The sequence below is a fragment of the Protopterus annectens genome, chromosome 1.part0 (assembly GCF_019279795.1).
Source record: "Protopterus annectens isolate FY-2018-M chromosome 1.part0, PAN1.0, whole genome shotgun sequence".
Classification (NCBI taxonomy): domain Eukaryota; kingdom Metazoa; phylum Chordata; order Ceratodontiformes; family Protopteridae; genus Protopterus; species Protopterus annectens.
In genome coordinates, this window is record NC_056725.1 from 1,224,221,154 (window position 1) to 1,224,241,412 (window position 20,259).

General features: G+C 39.1%; 1 protein-coding gene across 1 annotated transcript in view; it reads left to right on the forward strand.

The window, feature by feature from the left end:
* Window positions 1-10,747: 10,747 nt before the first annotated feature.
* MATN3 (matrilin 3) overlaps window positions 10,748-20,259 on the forward strand; it is a 211,780-nt gene continuing 202,268 nt past the window's right edge. The window contains exon 1 of the mRNA XM_044070073.1: window positions 10,748-10,970. Within this exon, the coding sequence (XP_043926008.1) occupies window positions 10,787-10,970 (184 nt within the window). The 5' untranslated portion in view covers window positions 10,748-10,786. The remainder of the gene's footprint in view (window positions 10,971-20,259) is intronic.

Genomic DNA, 20,259 nt, shown 5'->3' on the forward strand with positions numbered 1-20,259 from the left:
CAAGCACGGGTCACCCTAGCCCAAACCCACCTTTTGTCTACCCTGATGTATGCAGCACCAATCCTAACCCACATCAGGAAAATAGACCTAGATAAACTTGAGTCATGTTACAATAAGATTGCAAAATTTGCCAATAACTCTACTTTTAGAAGCCATCATTGCCTTGCCCTAAATGAACTACAGTGGCTAGAACTTTCTCAGTTACTTAGTTACCACCAATTAGTTCTCACCTTCAACATCCTAAAGAATCTGCAGAAGACTCCAGTCCTAAACCAACTACTAACCCAATATTTGGCAATTCGCCCTCTCTGCTCATCCAACAAAACCCTTCTCTGTATATCTAACGCCAACAACACTGCAGGGAAAGCTCTTTTTTCTCATACCATAGCTAGAAAGTAGAATAACCTCACCCAGAATATCTCTTCAGCACCATTTATTTCACAGTTCATAAGTCACACCTTATGGATTCCTGGCTCTGTCCTTACATCACATAAACACTTTCCTTCTCTCTCCCACTCCTTCTTACCTTCCTCTCTTCTCTGCTTACTGTCTTTGTGTTAGAGCACTAAACTCCTCAAATACTGCCATCCAGGGCCTAACTGTGTGTAAATTAAGCTTGCTTGGAACAAACCATTGTAAATATATATTATTTATTGTATGATGTATCTTTTTCTTGTATAATTAACACTGCATATATTGTTTAATGTGGAGCTTTTCTCCCCGGGCCTCCACTGTAAAAACCAAGGCATACCATTTGGTATGTACCTCTCCAAATACATGCATTAACTGGAAAGGCCACAGAAATATCTCACAAAGAGAACCCATGGCCTCCAACACCTATCCTATGTGGACAGGCTTAAATTACTTTCACTACTCGGTATCGTACAGATTGCTCAGAGGTGATCTGTGTCTCGCCTACAAGGCAATATCAGACCCTGCCCTACTAAAGATGCTTCATATCTGTAAGTATAAGTCCTTGTGAATTACCTGCTCAATAGATCTAAATCTAATATACAACATCAACAAAACCTGCTGGAGAGACAGGTTTGTCTGCCAGAAGCTGTCCCATCTCTGGAATAAACTTCCCGTACATGTCAAACCGAGTGCCTCACTGGCCCTCTTAAAACGCAATCTTGATGAGTGGATGGGAAACCATAAATTTGTCCCAGGGGTTCCACCTTTGTCCCTCATTGACAGGGACGACAGGTGCTGACTGAGGTTTCTTTTTTGGGGATAAACTCTTGGCTAGGCTTGTAAGGGCTATTAGCCTAGTAACCTCCTATGATCTATGATCCTATGACTAAGCCTAACTTGCCAACAAAATTCTTTAAACTCAAGCAGGTCTTCCCATGGTCGCCATCTCACATCTATTTTCACCCCTTCTACCACCGCAAATTTAAATTCATGTACAGGATTGTTTTTTGTCTGTGCTTATATAACGCGTTGTTGATGTTAAAATTAGTTAAATCTCTAACGTGCTCATAAATTCTCTCTCTTAACCTCCTCTTAGTCTTCCCTGTGTAAAATCCACTACACATTGTGCATAGAGCAGCATAGGCCACCCCCTTTGAGTTGCATGAAAATCTCCCGTTGGGCCTAATAAAAATATTATTAATCTATTTTATCAATGTTCAACTCAAACTTAAACTGAGTACAGGACCCACACTTTTTGGATCCCCTAGTCCCAGTGTACAACTCTCCCTTCTCATTCCTTTCCATCAAATTCTTAATGGTCTTCCCTCTTTTAAACACTATGTTACGTTTAAATGCCAGTTTGTCCAGGACATTGTCTTGTCCACGAATAATGTGCCAATTCTTAATTAAGATGTCATAAATTCTATCATGGTCTACAGAAAATTTAGTAATGAAGGAACACACATATTCCTATATATTCTCCTGTGATTTAATACCTGAACTACTGTCCAGTCTAGATCGATGTACCCATAATACAGGTGTAATGTTCCCACTCCCTCTTCTAGTTTGGACCTTCACATACATTGTTTCGACTAATTCTATAGGGTAGTCCCTTGCCCTGAACATTTCAATAAGAGAAGCACACTGTTCTTGGAAAATCAGTTTCTTCTTCAATTTGCAGTGAGACAGATACTTGAGAAGAAGCTAGAGATGAGGAGAGAGTCTAACTGGGGATTCCTAGACTTGGAGAAAGCATATGACAAGGTCCCAAGAAAGCTGATCTGGGCAGTACTGCAGCGGTTTGAAATCCCAGAAACATTGGTAGAATTAGTGCAGGCTATGTACAAGGACCCAAAGATTCAAGTATGAACAGTGGGGTTCCCAGTGGGAACGGGTATACACCAGGGTTCAGCTCTGAGCCCACTGCTGTTCATACTGGTGATGGACTACATTAGCAAACAGGTCGGAGGAGACAGATCAACAAAGTTGATATATGGAGATGATGTAGCATTACAGGCAGACTCTGAGCTAGAACTTCAGCAAAGGATATCAGAATGGAATGCAAAACTGAATGCACACGGGATGAAACTAAGCACAGATAAGATGGTGGTAATGGCAGCAAATTGGAGAAATCAGAAGAAGCTGAGAATAGAAATAGAAGGGAATATAGTGGAACAGGTAAACAGCTTCAAGTATCTGGGAGGGGTGGTTGAGGAGAAGGGAAGTCTGAATGAAGAGGTCAAAGCTAGAATCAGAGGAGCTGTAGCCAACTGACATAGAGTGTCAGGTGTAGTCTATGACAGAAGAATGCCAAATAAACTGAAAAGTAAGTTGTACAAGACAGTGGGGCAACCAGTACTACTGTATTGTACAGAAACCTGGGCAGTAAAGGTAGAACAGTTCAAGAAGCTAGAGGTGATGGAAATGAAGTACCTGAGAAGGGTAGTAGGATGCACACTGTGGGGCAGACAAAGAAATAAGGACATAAGAACAGAATCCAAAGTAGCTCCAATTGCAGAAAAGATCAAAGAGAACAGATTGTGGTGGTTTGGGCACATGTGCAGAAAAGCAGAAGACAATCTAGTGAGGAAGATTTGGGGACAGACAGGAAGAAGGAAAGAGGAAGCAAGGAAGTCCAGCAAAGAGGTGGATGGATTGTGTTAAAAAAGATCTGCAACACTCAGTTATGAGTGATGAAGAAGGCAGGAGTGTGGCACTGAATCAAGAGAGTTGGCAACAGTTAACATGATACATCAATCCCATGTAGAAAAAAATGGGAAAAAGGAGGCTGATGATGATGATGATGATGATTCCATCTGAAGTTGTAGAACATATTTCCCTACACAACCAGTCTGCATCAGAATGGCAGATGAAAGCAATCCTTCCCACAAGTCAGTATATAAAGGTAGTCAATGGATAGTTAATACCCTCCAACCCTAATTGACTCTCTCTTACATCAGACAGTTCCTTGACCTGAGGGCTAGAATCCATTAAACATCCATAATCTTTAAATCCATCCTTAAACAACAGACCTGTTCATAGGCCAGTTGGATTAAGCTAGGTTTAACCCCTAAAAGCATAGTATATTTAAAAATAGCATTGTTGGTGCAAGAGCACTACTGCATATTTGGCAGATGCTGACCCCCCTCCCCCCATTGAAATAAAAATGTGTTTGGACATTTCCAACACTTTCAGGTAGCTGCTTAGTTTCTAATTTATACTAATCCTTTTATTGTTCTACATTTTAGTGAACTGGATGACTGTTTCCAAGTTCAGTATCATGTTTAAGCAGATGTAATTATGCCAGGTTTAAGTAAAGTAATGTTGGGGACCATGATAATTTCATTGGAGATTTTGCTTACAACTTGACCTCTGCACTCAGTCTGACTGTGGTAGTATTTACATTCACTCATTTTATAAAACAAGCCACTTTTGACAGGTTGTGTTTTAAAGTCTTTGTAGCTGTCTTATTTTTGGAGTTGGGTGCTAGACTGTTTAAAAATAAGAATTTATGTTGAATAATATTTAAATTTTTTTGTTAAAGATTTCTGAGTTTTGTTATTGGGACTGATGTTTATGTATCCTTCAGTCTCTAGGACCAGGTGAACACAGACTAACCAGTACTAGTTTAGTGCAAGTTAATCATAGCTACTAAGTGGAGATCATCACTATTAATAATAAAAAGAAGCATTCAAAGTGCAAAGTGTGATGTGTTTTCATGGGTTAATGGCCAAAGAGAGATTAAAGGATCTGTTGCAGTAGAGAAAGTATACTTGGTCAACCTTTCACTTAATAATCATAGTCTACTCCATTTCATGCTTGCTAAATGACCACTATATTTTTCTACACAAGTATAGTCATATATATTCATATATTATATATATGTATGTATGTATATGTGTGTGTGTGTGTGTGTGTGTGTGTGTGTGTGTGTGTGTGTGTGTATATATATATATATATATATATATATATATATATATATATATATATATATATAGATAGTGGTTCCCATTCAGATCATTGACTTATTGGAATGTCGACTTGCATAACACCAAGACGACAACAGCAAATGCTTAAAACAGCGAACTCTCAGAACGGTGAAACTTTATTATGAAGATCTGTCATTAGTATTGTTCTGCTTGTCCTGGCTCTGCTGTAAATCATCAGTTTACTCTTCTACTCACCAAATTTAACTGAATGAATGTCATCATATTAAAAAATTATTATACAATTTTATGATTATTTAAATATGTACCTTTACAGATAATTTCCTGAAATACAACCTGCATTAGTCAGCATTTTGCAAAGTGTAAAAGCTGTATTATAAGAATTAAATGTGTTTCTGATTCTATTCTATGTGCTGCTTTCATTGGTTATATGATACTGTACTTTTGGGATAATCACAGGCAACAACACCTTAACCAGAACATTTCTGTCTTTTACTATGAGCTGCATTTTATACACTTTGCCGAAGTACACACCCGCTGTATAACCATGGCAAAATCTTTTGGAAAGGAATAACATTTATACTGAAAAAAAGACAAACCAAGTTTGCTGTGAAAGGTACATTTGTAAATTAGTTGGAAAAGAATGTGAAATACAAAATCTCACTATATGTGTATTCCCTTTTGCAAATAAAGCCTTGTGAGTACATTTATAAGTAATGCATCCACTCAAGGGGCTAGACAGCAGTATTCCTGTTGAAAATCTAGCTTTTACTGGAAAATGGCTACAAACATGGAAATAAGACTGAATTTGTGATTAGCTCTGCCACAAGAAAATATCTGACTGGTCTACTGTACCACATGAAATATGTTTTAACACACATCCATGGTCCCTTTAGGTATTATCAGTCATACTTCATTTGGAACTTTGCAGAGCTCAGTTCGACCTTTACAGAACTCACTACAACCTTATGCCTGAGTATCATACGCCTCTTCATTTGGTATGTTATTGTGGAGACATAGAATACAGAATTGGCTATGTTATAATTAACATTATACAATGACCCGCCCATTAATATTCCAAAACGTGCACGCTGATTGGTCAACCTGCACATTGCAAATCAGAGTTATAGTAATGGAAAAAGGTCCGGTCGCCCAGACTTTTTCCATTAGTATAACTCTTTTTTACAGCAACGGAGAACGCAAGATCTCCGTTGTTGTTTAGACACTGTCTCGCTATGTTAAAGAAGTTTAACATAGCGAGACAGCTTTAAAAAAAGTAATGGAGATCTTCCTATCGAGACACTTTGTAAAAAGCAATGGAGATCTTGCTTTCTCCGTTTCTTTTTTCAAAACTGTCTTGCTATGTTAAATGGATTTAACATAGCGAGACAGCTTTAAAAAAGCAACAGAGATTCTCCGTTGCTTTTTTAAAGCTGTCTCGCTATGTTAAAGGAGTTTAACATAGCAAGACAGTTTGTAAAAAACAATGGAGATCTTGCTTTCTCCGTTGCTTTTGCTCACAGCTCTGATGTACTGTATAAGCATACGCATGTGCAGTACATCAGAACTGCCGCAGAATACCAGACAGCTGCAGAAGGGCAGCAAGAATGCATTATACAATGCCATTATTTAAGAAAAATAATATTTTTTTTTTTCTTAAATAATGTCATTGTATAATAGCAATAACCCACTTCTTGGTTTGGGTAATGCTGGATTTACCCATGGTTGTCTATGGTTGGCCACTCGGGCTTCGCCCTTGTGACCAAACCACACCAACCGTGGGTAAATCCAGCATTACCCACACCCAGGCGTGGGTTATTGCTATAATAACATTTCATAGTGGCTGCTGAAAAAGGGGAAATATACTGAATATCACTTGGCTTAATAATTGTACACTTTTTTATTTTTACCCCCCCCCCCCCATGTTTACTGCTATTAAATGTCATTGATTTAACACTGGATACTACCAAAAATGGTGACTAAAGTCTCTCCTCTTATTTGCATTAGCCCAGTGGAGCTGTAGGAGCCAGAGACACATCTGTCTATTTATTGGTCTGTTCTGGGATAGAAAGGCACATGGACCAATATGGTAAGTCCTCATCAACTTGAGGTCATGGCTTCTTTGATGGAGCACATTCAAACATTTGCACATGCATACACACACAGGCACACACACACACACACACACACACACACACACACACACACACACACACACACACACAGAAACACTTTCTGGCAGGCAGTAGCAGCATATGAAAACAGGCTCTGATTTTGAAAAGACTTCAAAAATTAAACCCCAATTCATTAATAAAAATATATTTAATAGCAAATATTTGAGTGGGCATGTACCAAAATACATGACTTCTCTGCCCACTCTGACATCACACCTTTGGCTGCAGTTCCCCTTCTGTCCTACTTCTGATATTTGAAAATGTTGCAATCTTAGCCTTACCTAAATGGAAAATACACACTTAACAAACAAAAACAAATAAATAAACCATTTGATCTTCAATTCATAAAGACATCCTGTATCACTTTGTTTTTTTTTTACTGGCATACTATTTAACTTTTCTAATTAAATATAATCTCTCGGCTAGTACTGTTAGATCTACTAATTTATTTGTCATTTTGCATCTAATTTAAAATAATAAAATGTTATACCTACAAAAAAGCTTTCTTGTCAAATTATAATCATAGCTATTGAGTAAAACCTCTGTAGATATATTTACCTTCATTATTGCATTTTACTGCATTTAAATTATGTAAGCACTACCTAAAAATCTGTACAAATGAGACATAAAAATGTTGGCTCCATAATGTAGAAGGAAGTAGCCCCATCTACAACCCAGGCAACTAGGGTTCAGTTAGCAGCTTGGGCACTGGAGAAGCTGGTGAGGGGATGGAGAGGAATGAAGGGTCACTGTTCACCTCTCTCTCTCCCTCCCTCTCAATCTCTCTGTCTCTCTCTCCCTCCCTCATGGAGGAGTGATGGGGTTGCATGGCTAAGTGGAGTGTAGCTACTGCGTTGCTAGTATTTGGCAATTTTAGTGTGTATTAGCCTTCAGGGGGCAGGCCACAGAGGAAGTGATGTGATTTTGTAGACTTGCAGTGCCTCATTTCCTGCTCCTTGATGGGAGCCCCAAGACAGATACGTCATCATCATTATAAAGGTAGGGACATTTGCCTCACAGACTGGAAGCCTAAGATCAAGAGTGAAACTTGCACGGCGGCAGTAAGGATGAATTTTACTTTCCCATATTATGATGCTCTCTTCCCAGACAACTTGACCCTTGTTGCTAGTGGCTGAAGGAGAATGAATGGGCCAACAGAGTGACCGGGGAAGGAAAGCAATGGTCATTGGGAGGCAGAGGAAAGACAAAAACAATTAAAAAATGGATGAGATGTTGAAATAGTTGCTTGTGATGATGTTAAAGAGAATAGGTACTGCACTCTACTAGGTTACTGTCATGGAGTCTACAAAAGGTCAAATATCGTACAAAGACTAGTGTTAGTAGCACAACAGATAGTGTACTTGCCTTTGGTGCAAAGGCTGTGGGTTCTACTTCCACACCAGGTAGATGGAGTGCTGCTATTGTAGTGCTTCATATAAGGGGGGATGGGGTGCTGTGTTCCTGAGTGTGTCCTCCTTTAATCTTAATGGGAGTTGGCATTTACCTCACAGACACAAGGTACAAGGTCTGATTCTTACATTTACTTCGGGGTTTGGCCTAATGGTTAAGGTGTTTACCTTGCAAACACAAGGTAGAGGGTTTGATTCTCACCTTTGAAAACAAAACTGGTAAAGCTTGAAATGGCTCACAAAGGCAGATAGCCTAGTACTTAACTATGAACCTTTGAAACAGTAGAGTGACAGCCAAACTTTCCTGACTGTTCAACACAAAATCATTGTGTGCAAATTTTGATTGTCCCTGTGGCACAAGGGGTAAATACAATGAGCTAAAAAAGAGGGACCACAGGGAAATCAAGGTTCGAGTTCCATAGTAGGTATGTGTAGTGATGGGGTCATAATGATTACTTACAGAAGTAATATGTGTTTGCTGTTGCCTTTGGGTGTGGGTTGCTATAATGGTTAAGGTATTTGACTCTCACCTTTGGAAGGGAAATTGGCTAGGCTTAGAATGGCCTATTAAGGCAGCTAGCCTATTAATTAGGTAGGCACTATGAAAAGAAAAGCACTTATCACACAGAGGCAGGAGAAGAATTAATCAAACGCTGACATAGCACTCTTTATTCTATTATTCAGATTATGTTGTCTACCATATGAAACAAAATCATATCTTTAAATACAAGAAGACACTCCAGAGGTGTGTGTGTGAGTGTGTGTGTGTGTGTGTGTGTGTGTGTGTGTGTGTGTGTGTGTGTGTGTGTGTGTGTGTGTGTGTGTGTGTACACACACACACGCACACACACACACACACACACACACACACACACACACATATATATATATATATATATATATATATCAGTTGAAGAAGGAGATGAGCTGAAGGGAGTCCTACCAATGTACACTCACTGAGCCTGATGCTTTCCAAGCCTTTTTGTGTGTGGCCTGCATGCAGATTGCTGCTAGAACTATCATGTCTAGATAACTGTAATGTTCTGCATCAGAGGCATCCATATTTTGACATCACATACCTACAGTAGATCCAAATTTCACAGCTAGAATATTGCAGGTTCTTCTAGATTCTATTATATTAATCCTGGCTTGACTGTCAAAACATCAGTTTGCACGATCCTTCTCCAAATATTCTGGTACATGTACCATCTGGGTCCCGTCTGTTAAAGGAGCTATTGGTGCCCTGCTCTGACATGTCTAGATAGGTGCCTCCTGAAATTCCAAGGTCCATAACTGTGATGTTTCAGACTGTAGTACCTCAGGGTACTCCTTTTTCTCAAAGGTGCAATGATTTTGGAGTTAGCATTTATAGGCACCAGAGGTATGTCCCCCACCACCACCACATCAGGAATCACTTAACACAGAGATTTGAAATGTACTTTTTTTAATTCTAGTGAAATTCGTAGTCTCAGACTTGTAAAGGGAGGCTTCCCAGTCAGAATGTCAGGTGACAGGCTGCCGATTACTACCAGACTTAGGTTAGAAACATCTGACTTAAGCTTTCTTTCCCTGTCTTGTCCCTCTTCTATGGAGGTCCTCCTAATAATTGTCTTTCAAGAAAGGCTTGCTGAAGTCTTGGGAAGAATTTTAATGTTTTTTTTCTATCTTTAATTAGTAATGAAAATTAATACTTTATTGTCTTTTTGGATCTTATTACTTATGGAGTTTATTGCTGTATCTTTGTTGTCTATATGTTTTAAATTGTGAACTGCTTAATGATAGGCATTTTAGTAAATTAAAATCCACTTAAATGTTATATACATCTCTCTGCCACTCCATCTCCCTCTCTCTCTCTCTCTATATATATATATATATATATATATATACTATAGTCCGCGGTGGTGGTGCTGTGGTGGTGTCCGGTTCGATTCTCAGCTACAGCGTCTTCTGCGTGGAGACATGCGTGAATGGGTGTACCTTTGTTGAAGGTTGTGCGTCAGGGCTGGTAACTCGGCACATAAAAATCAACTACCAATCATTAGCGGACCGGAGTTCCGCTGTGGTGCCGAAAGACTCAACATATATATATATATATATATATATATATATATATATATATATATATATATATCTATGTAAATAATCTATGCCTTTAGACTACAGCCTAAACCCCCATATGAGCATTGAGTGAACAAGGCTATTTTAAAAATTTTCACCAAGATGTAAATTAGAAAACTTACATTTGACTATAGAAGTTTCAGTTTGTATTTTCTACATGTTAATAAAATATTTCAGAAAACGTAATGTTACAGCTGCTAGCATTCTTGTTGAAAAAAGGTTCTCTAACGTTTATCTGCAGTCTAAATAACATTGCTACCCTTGGATGCATACACATTCTCCAAATATATGTGATTCATATGTGATTCATCCATTTGTGCCAGCAAACTGTTTTTTTAGCCAGCTTTCAGTATGTAAAATTAAGTCAGATCTTTACTGTCTAGACTTTCAGTCTTCTGTTTGCCATCCTTCACAGTTTGCCAATATTCTCCAATCTATTCATCAGGCCTCCAAGTCCCATTAGTCAAACAAACCTCTGGTCTGCATGTTACTTTCTGTTATGGGAGGGAGCCTGCTTCTAGCCTAGTTGAATCTGTGTCTTAGAAGAATACTAGAGCTGCATACCTCTTGGAAACTGCTTTGTAAACAGATTATTTGATTGGGTACTTATGTTCCTCCTACGTGGCTGCTCTAGGATACTTAATACCTCTCATTCCATGGGTAGCACTGACTCCATATTCAGAAACTGGCCATAGAAAGAGGAGGGAAAAGGGAACTTTCCAGAATGAAGGTACTGATCAGTGTGCTGTTCTGCAACTTTGCTTCCCTAATGCTTCAGGTCCAGGGAAACAATTATCGGTTTTATGGCATCCCACACCAGAGAATTTCACCGGGAAGATACAACCAGCCACCACTCCATGTAGCCAGTCCTCCGGCCGTAAATAACATAGCCAGTCCAGCTTCAACAGGTAATCACAAACTAAAATACCACTCACATGAAATGCAGTTGTTAACAATACAAAGATTTAAGCTGAAACATTAAGATTTTCCAAACAGTTCTTAATTTTAGTAGCTATGTCTAAGACTCCTGGGTTATATATTTAGACTGAAATAAATGAGTGTCATTACATTTACCATTTGGGGTTACTTTTTAAATGTTTTATATATATATATATATATATACACACACATAGTTACTCTGACTAAAGTTTTGGCTGAAGAAGTCAAGTTTAACTCTTAGAAATGGTGTTCATTCACAAGAGAAATCTTATCTGCAACATAAATATATCTAAGTAAGATGATGCCTATACGTGTATCCCAATAGTAGCAGGTTTTATCTCCAGCTGGAAATCAGTTTAATTTCTTGTACATTGTACTTTCTGATGCTATCCCTGTAGGCAGATATCACCAGATCTAACTTCATTTTCCACATTTTTGTGAAGAATTTCCATCCTGGAGTTGGCTTTAGGACCAAATAATCTTTACATGTAGTATTATGTTCTCTTTATGGACTTGACTTCAATTACAAAAAAAAAAAAAATTCACAAGAAGCATTTAATATTGCAGGGTCCTTAATCTGCTTCACTGTCTTTTAACAAATCCTCCTGTAACCTCATGTGCACTTTATTATTGCAGTTGCCCTACCTTATGGTCAAAAACAATTACAGACACCAAATAATTCTCTGCTTTGTATGAAAGATATATTTCCATCTGTACTGCATATGTTGCTTTTACAGAAATGTTACACAGGTAAGGCAGTTAACAAATTGTTTCTGCTTGCCTCCCACTTTATTTTTCTTGCCGAAATGTGAAAATGATTCACAGCAGGAATAAGTACAGTATCCGTGAATGAAGATGCCTTATTTGTTTCCTCAGCTTGCATGAATTTTTGCCAGAGTTCCTTCTGAGCCTAAAAGTTTAAATGTTCACTTGTTTTCCTTTAGTGAAAGCAGTCATCAAAGTCTCCTAAACCTGTACGCAGTCAAAAACAAATGATCTTTACAAGGGTTGTTGCACTGGATCATTTTTTTCTGCTGAGAATTTTGCTTCCCAGATGCACTTGACAATTTTCCCCGGTTGGAGTCCACATAACGAGTGTGATGTTCGAGCCATCCTGTCATCACTCTGAGATGAGTAAAATACTGTTCTACTGTTCTCTGTCCAAGAATAAATAAGACAGTTCTTGTTTGAATGAATGAGCTTACTCTTTATATTAATGTCTAGGAATGCCTTCACTACTTGAAAGGCCGAGTATAAAATAAGAGTAGTGTGAAAATTCAGACAATGTTTATTTTGAATACTTTGAATGTTTTAAAGACCAGATAAATAAATGTACAGAGAAAATGATGAGGTGTTTAGTATATTACAGCATTAACTTCATATTTTTAACTTTTATGTATTTTCTCTGTTTTTGTTGTTCTGTGATGAACAGTAAATGAAGCTATGTACGTCCATGACTGTATGCTCAACATGACCATTCTTAGTAGTAATTTTGATATTTCTTCCAATAAAAAGATGCAAGCAATTTGACAAACCTGACAACTAAACAGGATGTTCTTAATATCTCCTTAATACTGTACAGCTAGAGACTAATGTTCGTTAATATTTCAAATACAGTAGCATTTGATAACAGCACTAAAGTGCATCAAGAGAGTAGTATTCGTTGATCAAATACATGGGTTTATTCTGTAGCTGTACATAGTGTCGTCAAAATATAAACTATAGATACAAAACTCTTTCTTTTAGGTGCAAACAATAGAATGTAAATACATAAAAATTTATTTAATATTAAGTTATTAAGTAAAGGCGAAAAATGTTAGAAAAGTAGCTGACATAATGGTTCATAAAAAGGTCAAATTTTAATCCTTTTTTCATTCTTTTCACTGTGGATGGAGCTGCACCTCCACACATACCCACAACCCCCACCACCACCACCACACACACCTACACACTCCTCTAACCCATGCATAAACAATCAGTTGTAGGCAAAATATCCTGCACTCCCAATATAAAAAGCATGCAAACCTTAAAAAGGAATGCATGTTTATTCATGTAATATTGTTTACCAAAAACAATAGTCTTTGTCCTGTATTTATTTCAGAAATGTGCCATGGGACCTATCACATCAGACCAATGTCTACTTGTTATAAACCCTACGAAAGGAATCAGGGAGGCAAAGCATGGAGTAGAATTCAGATGTTTCACCATAACTTACTTACTTGTCTTGTTTTGTTGTTTAGTTTATTTAAGTATATGTGTTACTCTTTAGACCCTCTGAGTCTTTAAGGTCTATTTTTTGATGACCCACAGTGGCAATGTAAGTGCAGATGGGAGAGGTTATCCGACCAAGACAACAGTAATTATCCTATACTAAATTCAAATGTGCGTCATGGGATTTATCATAACAGACAGAGATGTGATTTCAGTTTTGTGTCATCAAAAGAATGAGCATCTAGAATACAGCAGCAACCGTTTTATACATATACCACATCAGCAGTGGCATTAACTCAGATACCTTCTTGGATACCCCAAGACTATGTAATAGGACAAAAATACAACCTTGTGAACTTCCACACATATTGAGAGTCACTGGTGCTGTAATGGAAGCAGTGAGATTAGCCTGCATCTAATGAAAAAAACATGTTCATGACATACATCACTCTGTGCTGCCTGTTCAGCTCATTCAGCTCCAGTTACTTTTGGAGTTCTATAACCCAACATTCTTCAGTCTTGCAGCCTCAAAGGAAATGTGTTCCTCACTAAGTAAAGAGAGCATTAAATATTATATATCCAGAGATTCTGCATTTGTGTATAAGCAATTCAGCAATATAGCAACAAGTTACAATTTATCACTCATATGTATAGAGCTGTCTTTTTCACTTTAAAGAGTAGTCACTACTTGCTTAAGAATGCTGAAAAGTCATACTTAAAACTGAAATAAGCATGATTGAGGCCCATGATCTTTACTTGTAGCCAGAATACACAATAATGTCAGAACTGTTGTGTTCTTCCTTCTACTTGAACCTAGTATTACCTTGCTTTGTTGCTGGTCTCATTGGTGCTTCCAATCCATGCATCAGCACCCAAGGAGTCAAACTGCCCATGTTTCATCAGGCTTCCAATGCTTTTCTCAGCTGACTGCTATTGCCAGGATGGACCTGGAGCTGGATAGGGACTTATTTTGGGGAATAATGCCTGATCTGGCTGTCCCCTCCCACTCTTAGAACCAGCATGATGTTTCACTTTATACTCCTTCCCTTCTGTACATCGCAGTGGACAGAGCTGCAGACTTAGTATTTAAGGGCTGTTTTCTTCTCAAGGACTTGGTTCTTTGAAAGCACTGGGATGAAGTATCATCCTTAACTGCAAATTCGTGAGGTTGTGCATTCATAATTACCTGTCTTCAGACCTGATGGCCAACATGGAACACAGACTCTAAAAGATTTTTTAACTCATATTACTTCCCATCCAGTGACCTAAGAGATTCTTAAACACCTCTAGGGAATAATATTTCATTGTAACAGCTGGTAGTTTGTTCCACAATAACTGAATTGTTTGTGTAAAGAATCTATTTCTTCTCCTCTTTTGATGAAGATTTATACCAAATAATAAATGTACATGACAATGTGTTTCTGGATATCTATAGATGCCAAAACCCATGGTGGTATATAGTATTTCATTGTGGAATGCTTTGAATATCAGGCAAAGCTTCCCTCCGATGAATCTGTATGTAAAGCTGTGTAAGTTCAAAAACAGCAGTCTAGAAGTGCATATTGCATTCTTGCAAGATGGATTTTTTTTAGTAAATTTTTTCTGGACTTGCTCCAAAAGAAGATCACTTTTCATGTAACCACAAAAAGAGGCAGTGAATTGTCACATAGGCCATACAGAGACTTTTTTTAGGTCACACAGAAATTTTGAACAAACCTGTGAATACTGTAACATTGCTTATAGCCATAGCCATAGTTTTGAGAGCTGCGGTGGTGGTGCTGCGGTAGCGTTGTCGCCTCACAGTAAGACGTTGTCCTGTTTGATTTTCAGCTAAAGCGTCTTCTGTGTGGAGACATGCTTGAATGGGCGTACCTTCATTGAAGGTTGTGCGTCAGGCCTGGCAAGTCGGTACGTAAAAATCTACTGCCAATCATTAGCGGACCAGAGTTCCGCTGTGGCGACCCCCAACCGGGAAAAAAGCTGAAAGATATAACAACAACTCACTGATATCAATGCTTTTTTTCTCAAATCCATGACATTTTATCTTTAAGTCATATTAGGATTAATCATGACAGTTGTAGCCTTGACTGTTTCAGTTATATCCAGTGATGTATTTTCTGTTGTACAAGGTAGAAGCTCCCAGTCTTCTAAACGTTAATACGTCGTTTGTCTCTGTACCTCCATTTCCTCTCTTAGGAACATGCAGTGTGTGAGGCAGGTTACCGAATGAGAACTGTACTATTCTCCCATCTGGGCTTGAATGATGGTGTTTGACCTCTACTGTTAATAGGCACACTTACGTGGTGATTGTATCCTGCATTCATTCTGTGTTGAGCTGCAGCTGTTACTGCCTTGTCTGCTTAAAGTCTCTGTTGTGTCTGTCTAGTTTTAATTACTAGCTGATTGTTTATTGCTGTTTGAAGTTAGTTGTCTATAGCCTTAAAAGAAAACTCTACCTGCCAGTGTAGTTAACTTATCCCGCAGTTATTTTTTTCTTCCCATAATATCACCTGGGTGCTGTTTGGTGTTCAGAAACCTTTCAGAATCTTTTCCCAACCATGGATCATGGAGGTCCCTCTATTTGTCTTTCTTCTGTTCAAATCTCACATGGTTACAGAAATGAATTTGCCTCAGCTTGCGTGGCACAGGCTATATAACCCAGATTCTGTACTTTTTAGTGATGCTCACCGGAAGCAGGGCTATTCGACCCTGGACAGTTCGACCCCGGACGGTTCGACCCCAATGCATTTCTATACAATTTCATGTATAAATTTATATGTATTGTATATGTGATTTTTTAGTGGACTATTTGACCCCAAATATATTCTTTTAAGTACTTTGTCATTGAGTTATTAATTAATCAATTATTCAATAATAACACTGCTAATTTTTCATTGTAAATATATTTTTTATTAATATTTTTATTTTATTTAATTAGGGCGGCCATGGTGGTGCAGTGGTTAGTGTTGCCGCCTCACAGCAAGAGGTTCTCTGGTTCGATCCTTGGCTGGGGTGCCTTCTGTGCAGAGTCTGCATGTCCTCCCTGTGGTCGTGTGGGTTTCTGGGTGCTCTGGTTTCCTCCCACATCCCAAAGACATGCTGTAGGCAGATTGGACACTCCAAATTGGCCCTAGGAGTGAGTGCGTGTGTGTGCCTTCTGTGGAAGGTTGGGCGCCAGGCTGGCAACTCAACACTGTAAAACTCCACTGCCAATCATGAGCAGACAGGTGATCCTCTGTGGCGACCCTAACTGGGAAAAGCTGAAAAAAGAAGAAGATTTTTATTTTATTTAATTATTACATTGGTTAGTATAAATATAACATTTACATCTTTAACATATAATAACTGTTTTTATCTTCTCCACCTCTATTTCTGACATGTCACTTCCGTGACTGTGTTCATGTAACATACTCATTACCTCATTTGTAGATACCACTTGTATGAAGTCTGGATTTACAGTTATAGAACGTTCTTTTGTCACATCTACAAAATGTTATTGTCTGATCGTGGTTGTATTTTGCAAAGCAGTACAGATATCCATTATAACTTATTTTTCTCAATTTATTTTTGAGGTAATTTTCGACACGTTTAATTGATTCTCTGCTGGAGCTGTATTTCTTTTTAAATGTTTTAATGCTTTCATCTTACTATTGCCACTAGGTGGCAGTACACTAATGTATTATACATTCTTAATCTTAATCTTTTTCTCTATGCCATTCTTTTTATAGTTTATCTGTTATGGATATACATGGATTTACAGTTCATTACCCTTTTCTACATCATTTTCTTTGTTTCAAGTAGTTAAATGTATTTATTTTTTACTTTTTACTATACATTTTCTTTGTACTTGTTATTTCTGTAATGGTTTTCCCTAATTATTTCCGTTTAGGCTGCAGTTGTATTTTAAATTTCTACATTGCTTTTCTGTCATAAACTTAATTGTTTTTTAATATGCATTTCTTATAATTGGTACTGATATTATGCTTTTCTTTGGCGTATGTCAGGTATAGTAATTATGTTTTACAACTGTTTGATAACTAATCCAGATGTCCGCAGCATGACCTAGTCCGGAGTTTTTGTTAATTGATTTATTGCTTATATTTTTTGTATATAAGTGTTATTTTTACATTACATTTCTAGGAATAACTTCTCTTTTAATATCTTATCTGTATTTTTATACTTAACTTACTTTATTTTTCTACACTGATATTGTTACCGTTAGATGTTAACTCCGGAATAGATCATGCTGCAAACTTCCGGTATTTATCCAACTGGCTATTTCCTTCTTTTTTTCAGTTATTGCTTTTCATCTTTTCATTATAATTTCATTTTTTTCTAAAATTACTGTAGTTGAAGCACATAAATATGAAAGAAAGACTATCTAAACTAATTTTAAGAATGTTTAAACAGTCTTTCTTTTCTAGTCATGCTCTAATGTGCTTTGGCTTCACTTACGTTACATTTTTTACTGGGATCCAACCGTCCGGGGTTGAATTGGTTTGGGGAGAATCGTCTGGGGGCAAATTGATGAATCCAAACATCCTGTACCCCTTTTGAAGGGCTGGCAGACCTTTTGGTGAGAGAACAAGCCCTTAGCACTTTGCCTGAGGACATGAGAATCTTGTTGGCAGATAGGGAATGCAATACCGCAGATGAGCTGGGGAAAAAGTGTGATCTCTACTTAGCAAGCAGGGCATCACTGCACATTGAAGGGATATCCAGTACTGCACTTGGATATAAGAGGACCCATGGTGCGCAGCCTAAGTCACCCCAACAGAGTCCACCTGTAACAGGAGAAGCGACTAGTTCAGGTACAAGGCCAGGATCAGGGTTAAATGTTTTAAATGTAACCATGTATCATATAGATGTCCACGGAGACAAGGTGGGGAACAAAAGGTAGCGAAGACAGCAAATGGGAATAATGGCATGCCTGTGGTAAATCGTCTGGAGACAACAAGGGTACCAAACTACCACAAGAGGTTATATCCTATGTTAGTAGATGGAAAACAAGCCATTGCTAAGAGAGAAGCAGCCTCTGACCTAACCATTGTGAAACCTGCAATGGTTATAGAGGAGCACTACTTGCTTGGGCAGTCTGCTCCAGTCAGAGCATTAGGGGGGACCCCATTCCAAATACCTTTGGCTAGGGTTCACCTCAACTGGGAGGGTGGAAAAGGAAGCAGGCAAGTAGGTGTGTTTGCAGATATCCCTGCAGATGTCTTGATAGGGAATGATTTTGATAATGCAGTACCTTGTGTGTATGCAATGACACACAGTCAGGCTTTGAGACAGGCATATGGGTCTGGTAGCTTGGGGGGGGGGGCCCATACAGACTGCACACTTGAAGTCAGGACTGGTGAGGTGGCTACTTCAGGGAGGGAGCTACCCTGTAGCAGTGACCCTGAAGGTGAGCCACAGCTGCTGGTGGGTACTGATGTTCCCTTGGACAGATTGACTGCAAGGGCAGAGTGAGTAGTAGTACCCATGCTGACAGTGAGGCACCGCTGTCAGGGGATATCAGACTTCCTGTGGAAGGGGTGCTAGGAAGGTTTACAAAGACAGAGTTGAGACAGGCTCATCCCTCAGACCCTACATTACAAGGCTTGAGGGAGGTAGCTAGGGAGGTGTCTGATTCTCCAGGAAAAGGGGATTCCATATACTGGAACTAAGGGTTACTGTAAAGAGAGTGGACCCCTGAGGGAGGGCTGGCGGGTGAGAGAATACAGCAGTTGGTAGTGCCAGAGCTTACCATCTGGCAGTTCTGGCCATAGCCCGTGACATTCCCTTTGCAGGTCATATGGGCATAAAGTGTACAAGACGTATTATGCAGAACATTTATTGGCCTGGGATTGCAAGGGATGTAACAGGGTACTGCAGGATCTGTGAGCAGTGCCAAAAAGTAGGCAAGGCAGGAGACAAGGTCAAAGCTCCTTTGGTGCTTTTGCCTGTGACTGAGGAGCCACTTCAGAGGGTAGCTGTAGGTATTGTTGTGCCTCTGTGTAACCCAAGTTACACAGGGAAGACGTATATCCTAGTGGTAGTAGATTATGCTACCATATACCCTGAAGTGGTGGCCCTATCCTCCATTGAGGCAGAAAAGGTGGCAAATGCTTTGTTAGAGATTTTCAGCAGAGTAGGTTTCCCAAGAGAAATACTGACTGACAGAGGTTCCAGTTTCATGTCAGACCTGCTGGCTTGTCTGTGGAAGCACTGTGGGGTGAAGCACTTAAAGACCACCCCTTAGCATCCCAGACTAATGGTCTTGTGAAGAGGTTAAACTCTACACTAAAGACCATGGTACAGGCATTTGGAGACCAGTTTAAGAGAGAGTGCGACAAATATTTGCCCCGACTGCTGTTTGCATACACAGAAGTACCCCGGGAATCCACAGGTTTTTCACCCTTTGAGTTTCTGTATTGGCATCAGGTGAGGGACCTCTAGATTTGATTCACGATGAGTGGGAGGGTGAATGTGAGTCCACAAGGAGTCTGTTGTGGCATATGTCCTAAACCTCAGGACAAAGATCAGGGAATTTATGGGATTGGCCCAGGGGAACCTGGCAGAAGTCCAACAGTAGAAAAAGGTCTGGAATGCAGGAACGCTTGAGCCAGAGAGTATGCTGTGGGGCAGCAGGTTATGATTCTCATTCCTGTGAGACACAGTAAGCTGCAGGTAGCTTGGGAGGGGTCCTTCAAAGTGGTAAGGAAGGGCAGTGCTGTTAACTACATGGTAGAACTGCTAAGCAAGAAGAAGCAGGGGCACACACTGTACCATGTTAACACCATGAAACCTTACCAGGATAGGGAGGCCCTGGTGCTAAATATTTGCAGTAGAAGGCAGGAGGAGTCTGAGTGGGATCTATGGTTACAGCAAGCCAGCCAGCAAAATCCCAAGTTACTATGGTGGAGCCTAGGGTTGCTGGCATATGATATGACAGTGCAGCACTGTAATGGGGTCAGCAATGCCAAGGCAGCTGGGATCTCAAGACAAGATATGGGGTAATGCATTCCCAGACAGGCTCATTCCTCTCAAGGAATGTTTCTCAAG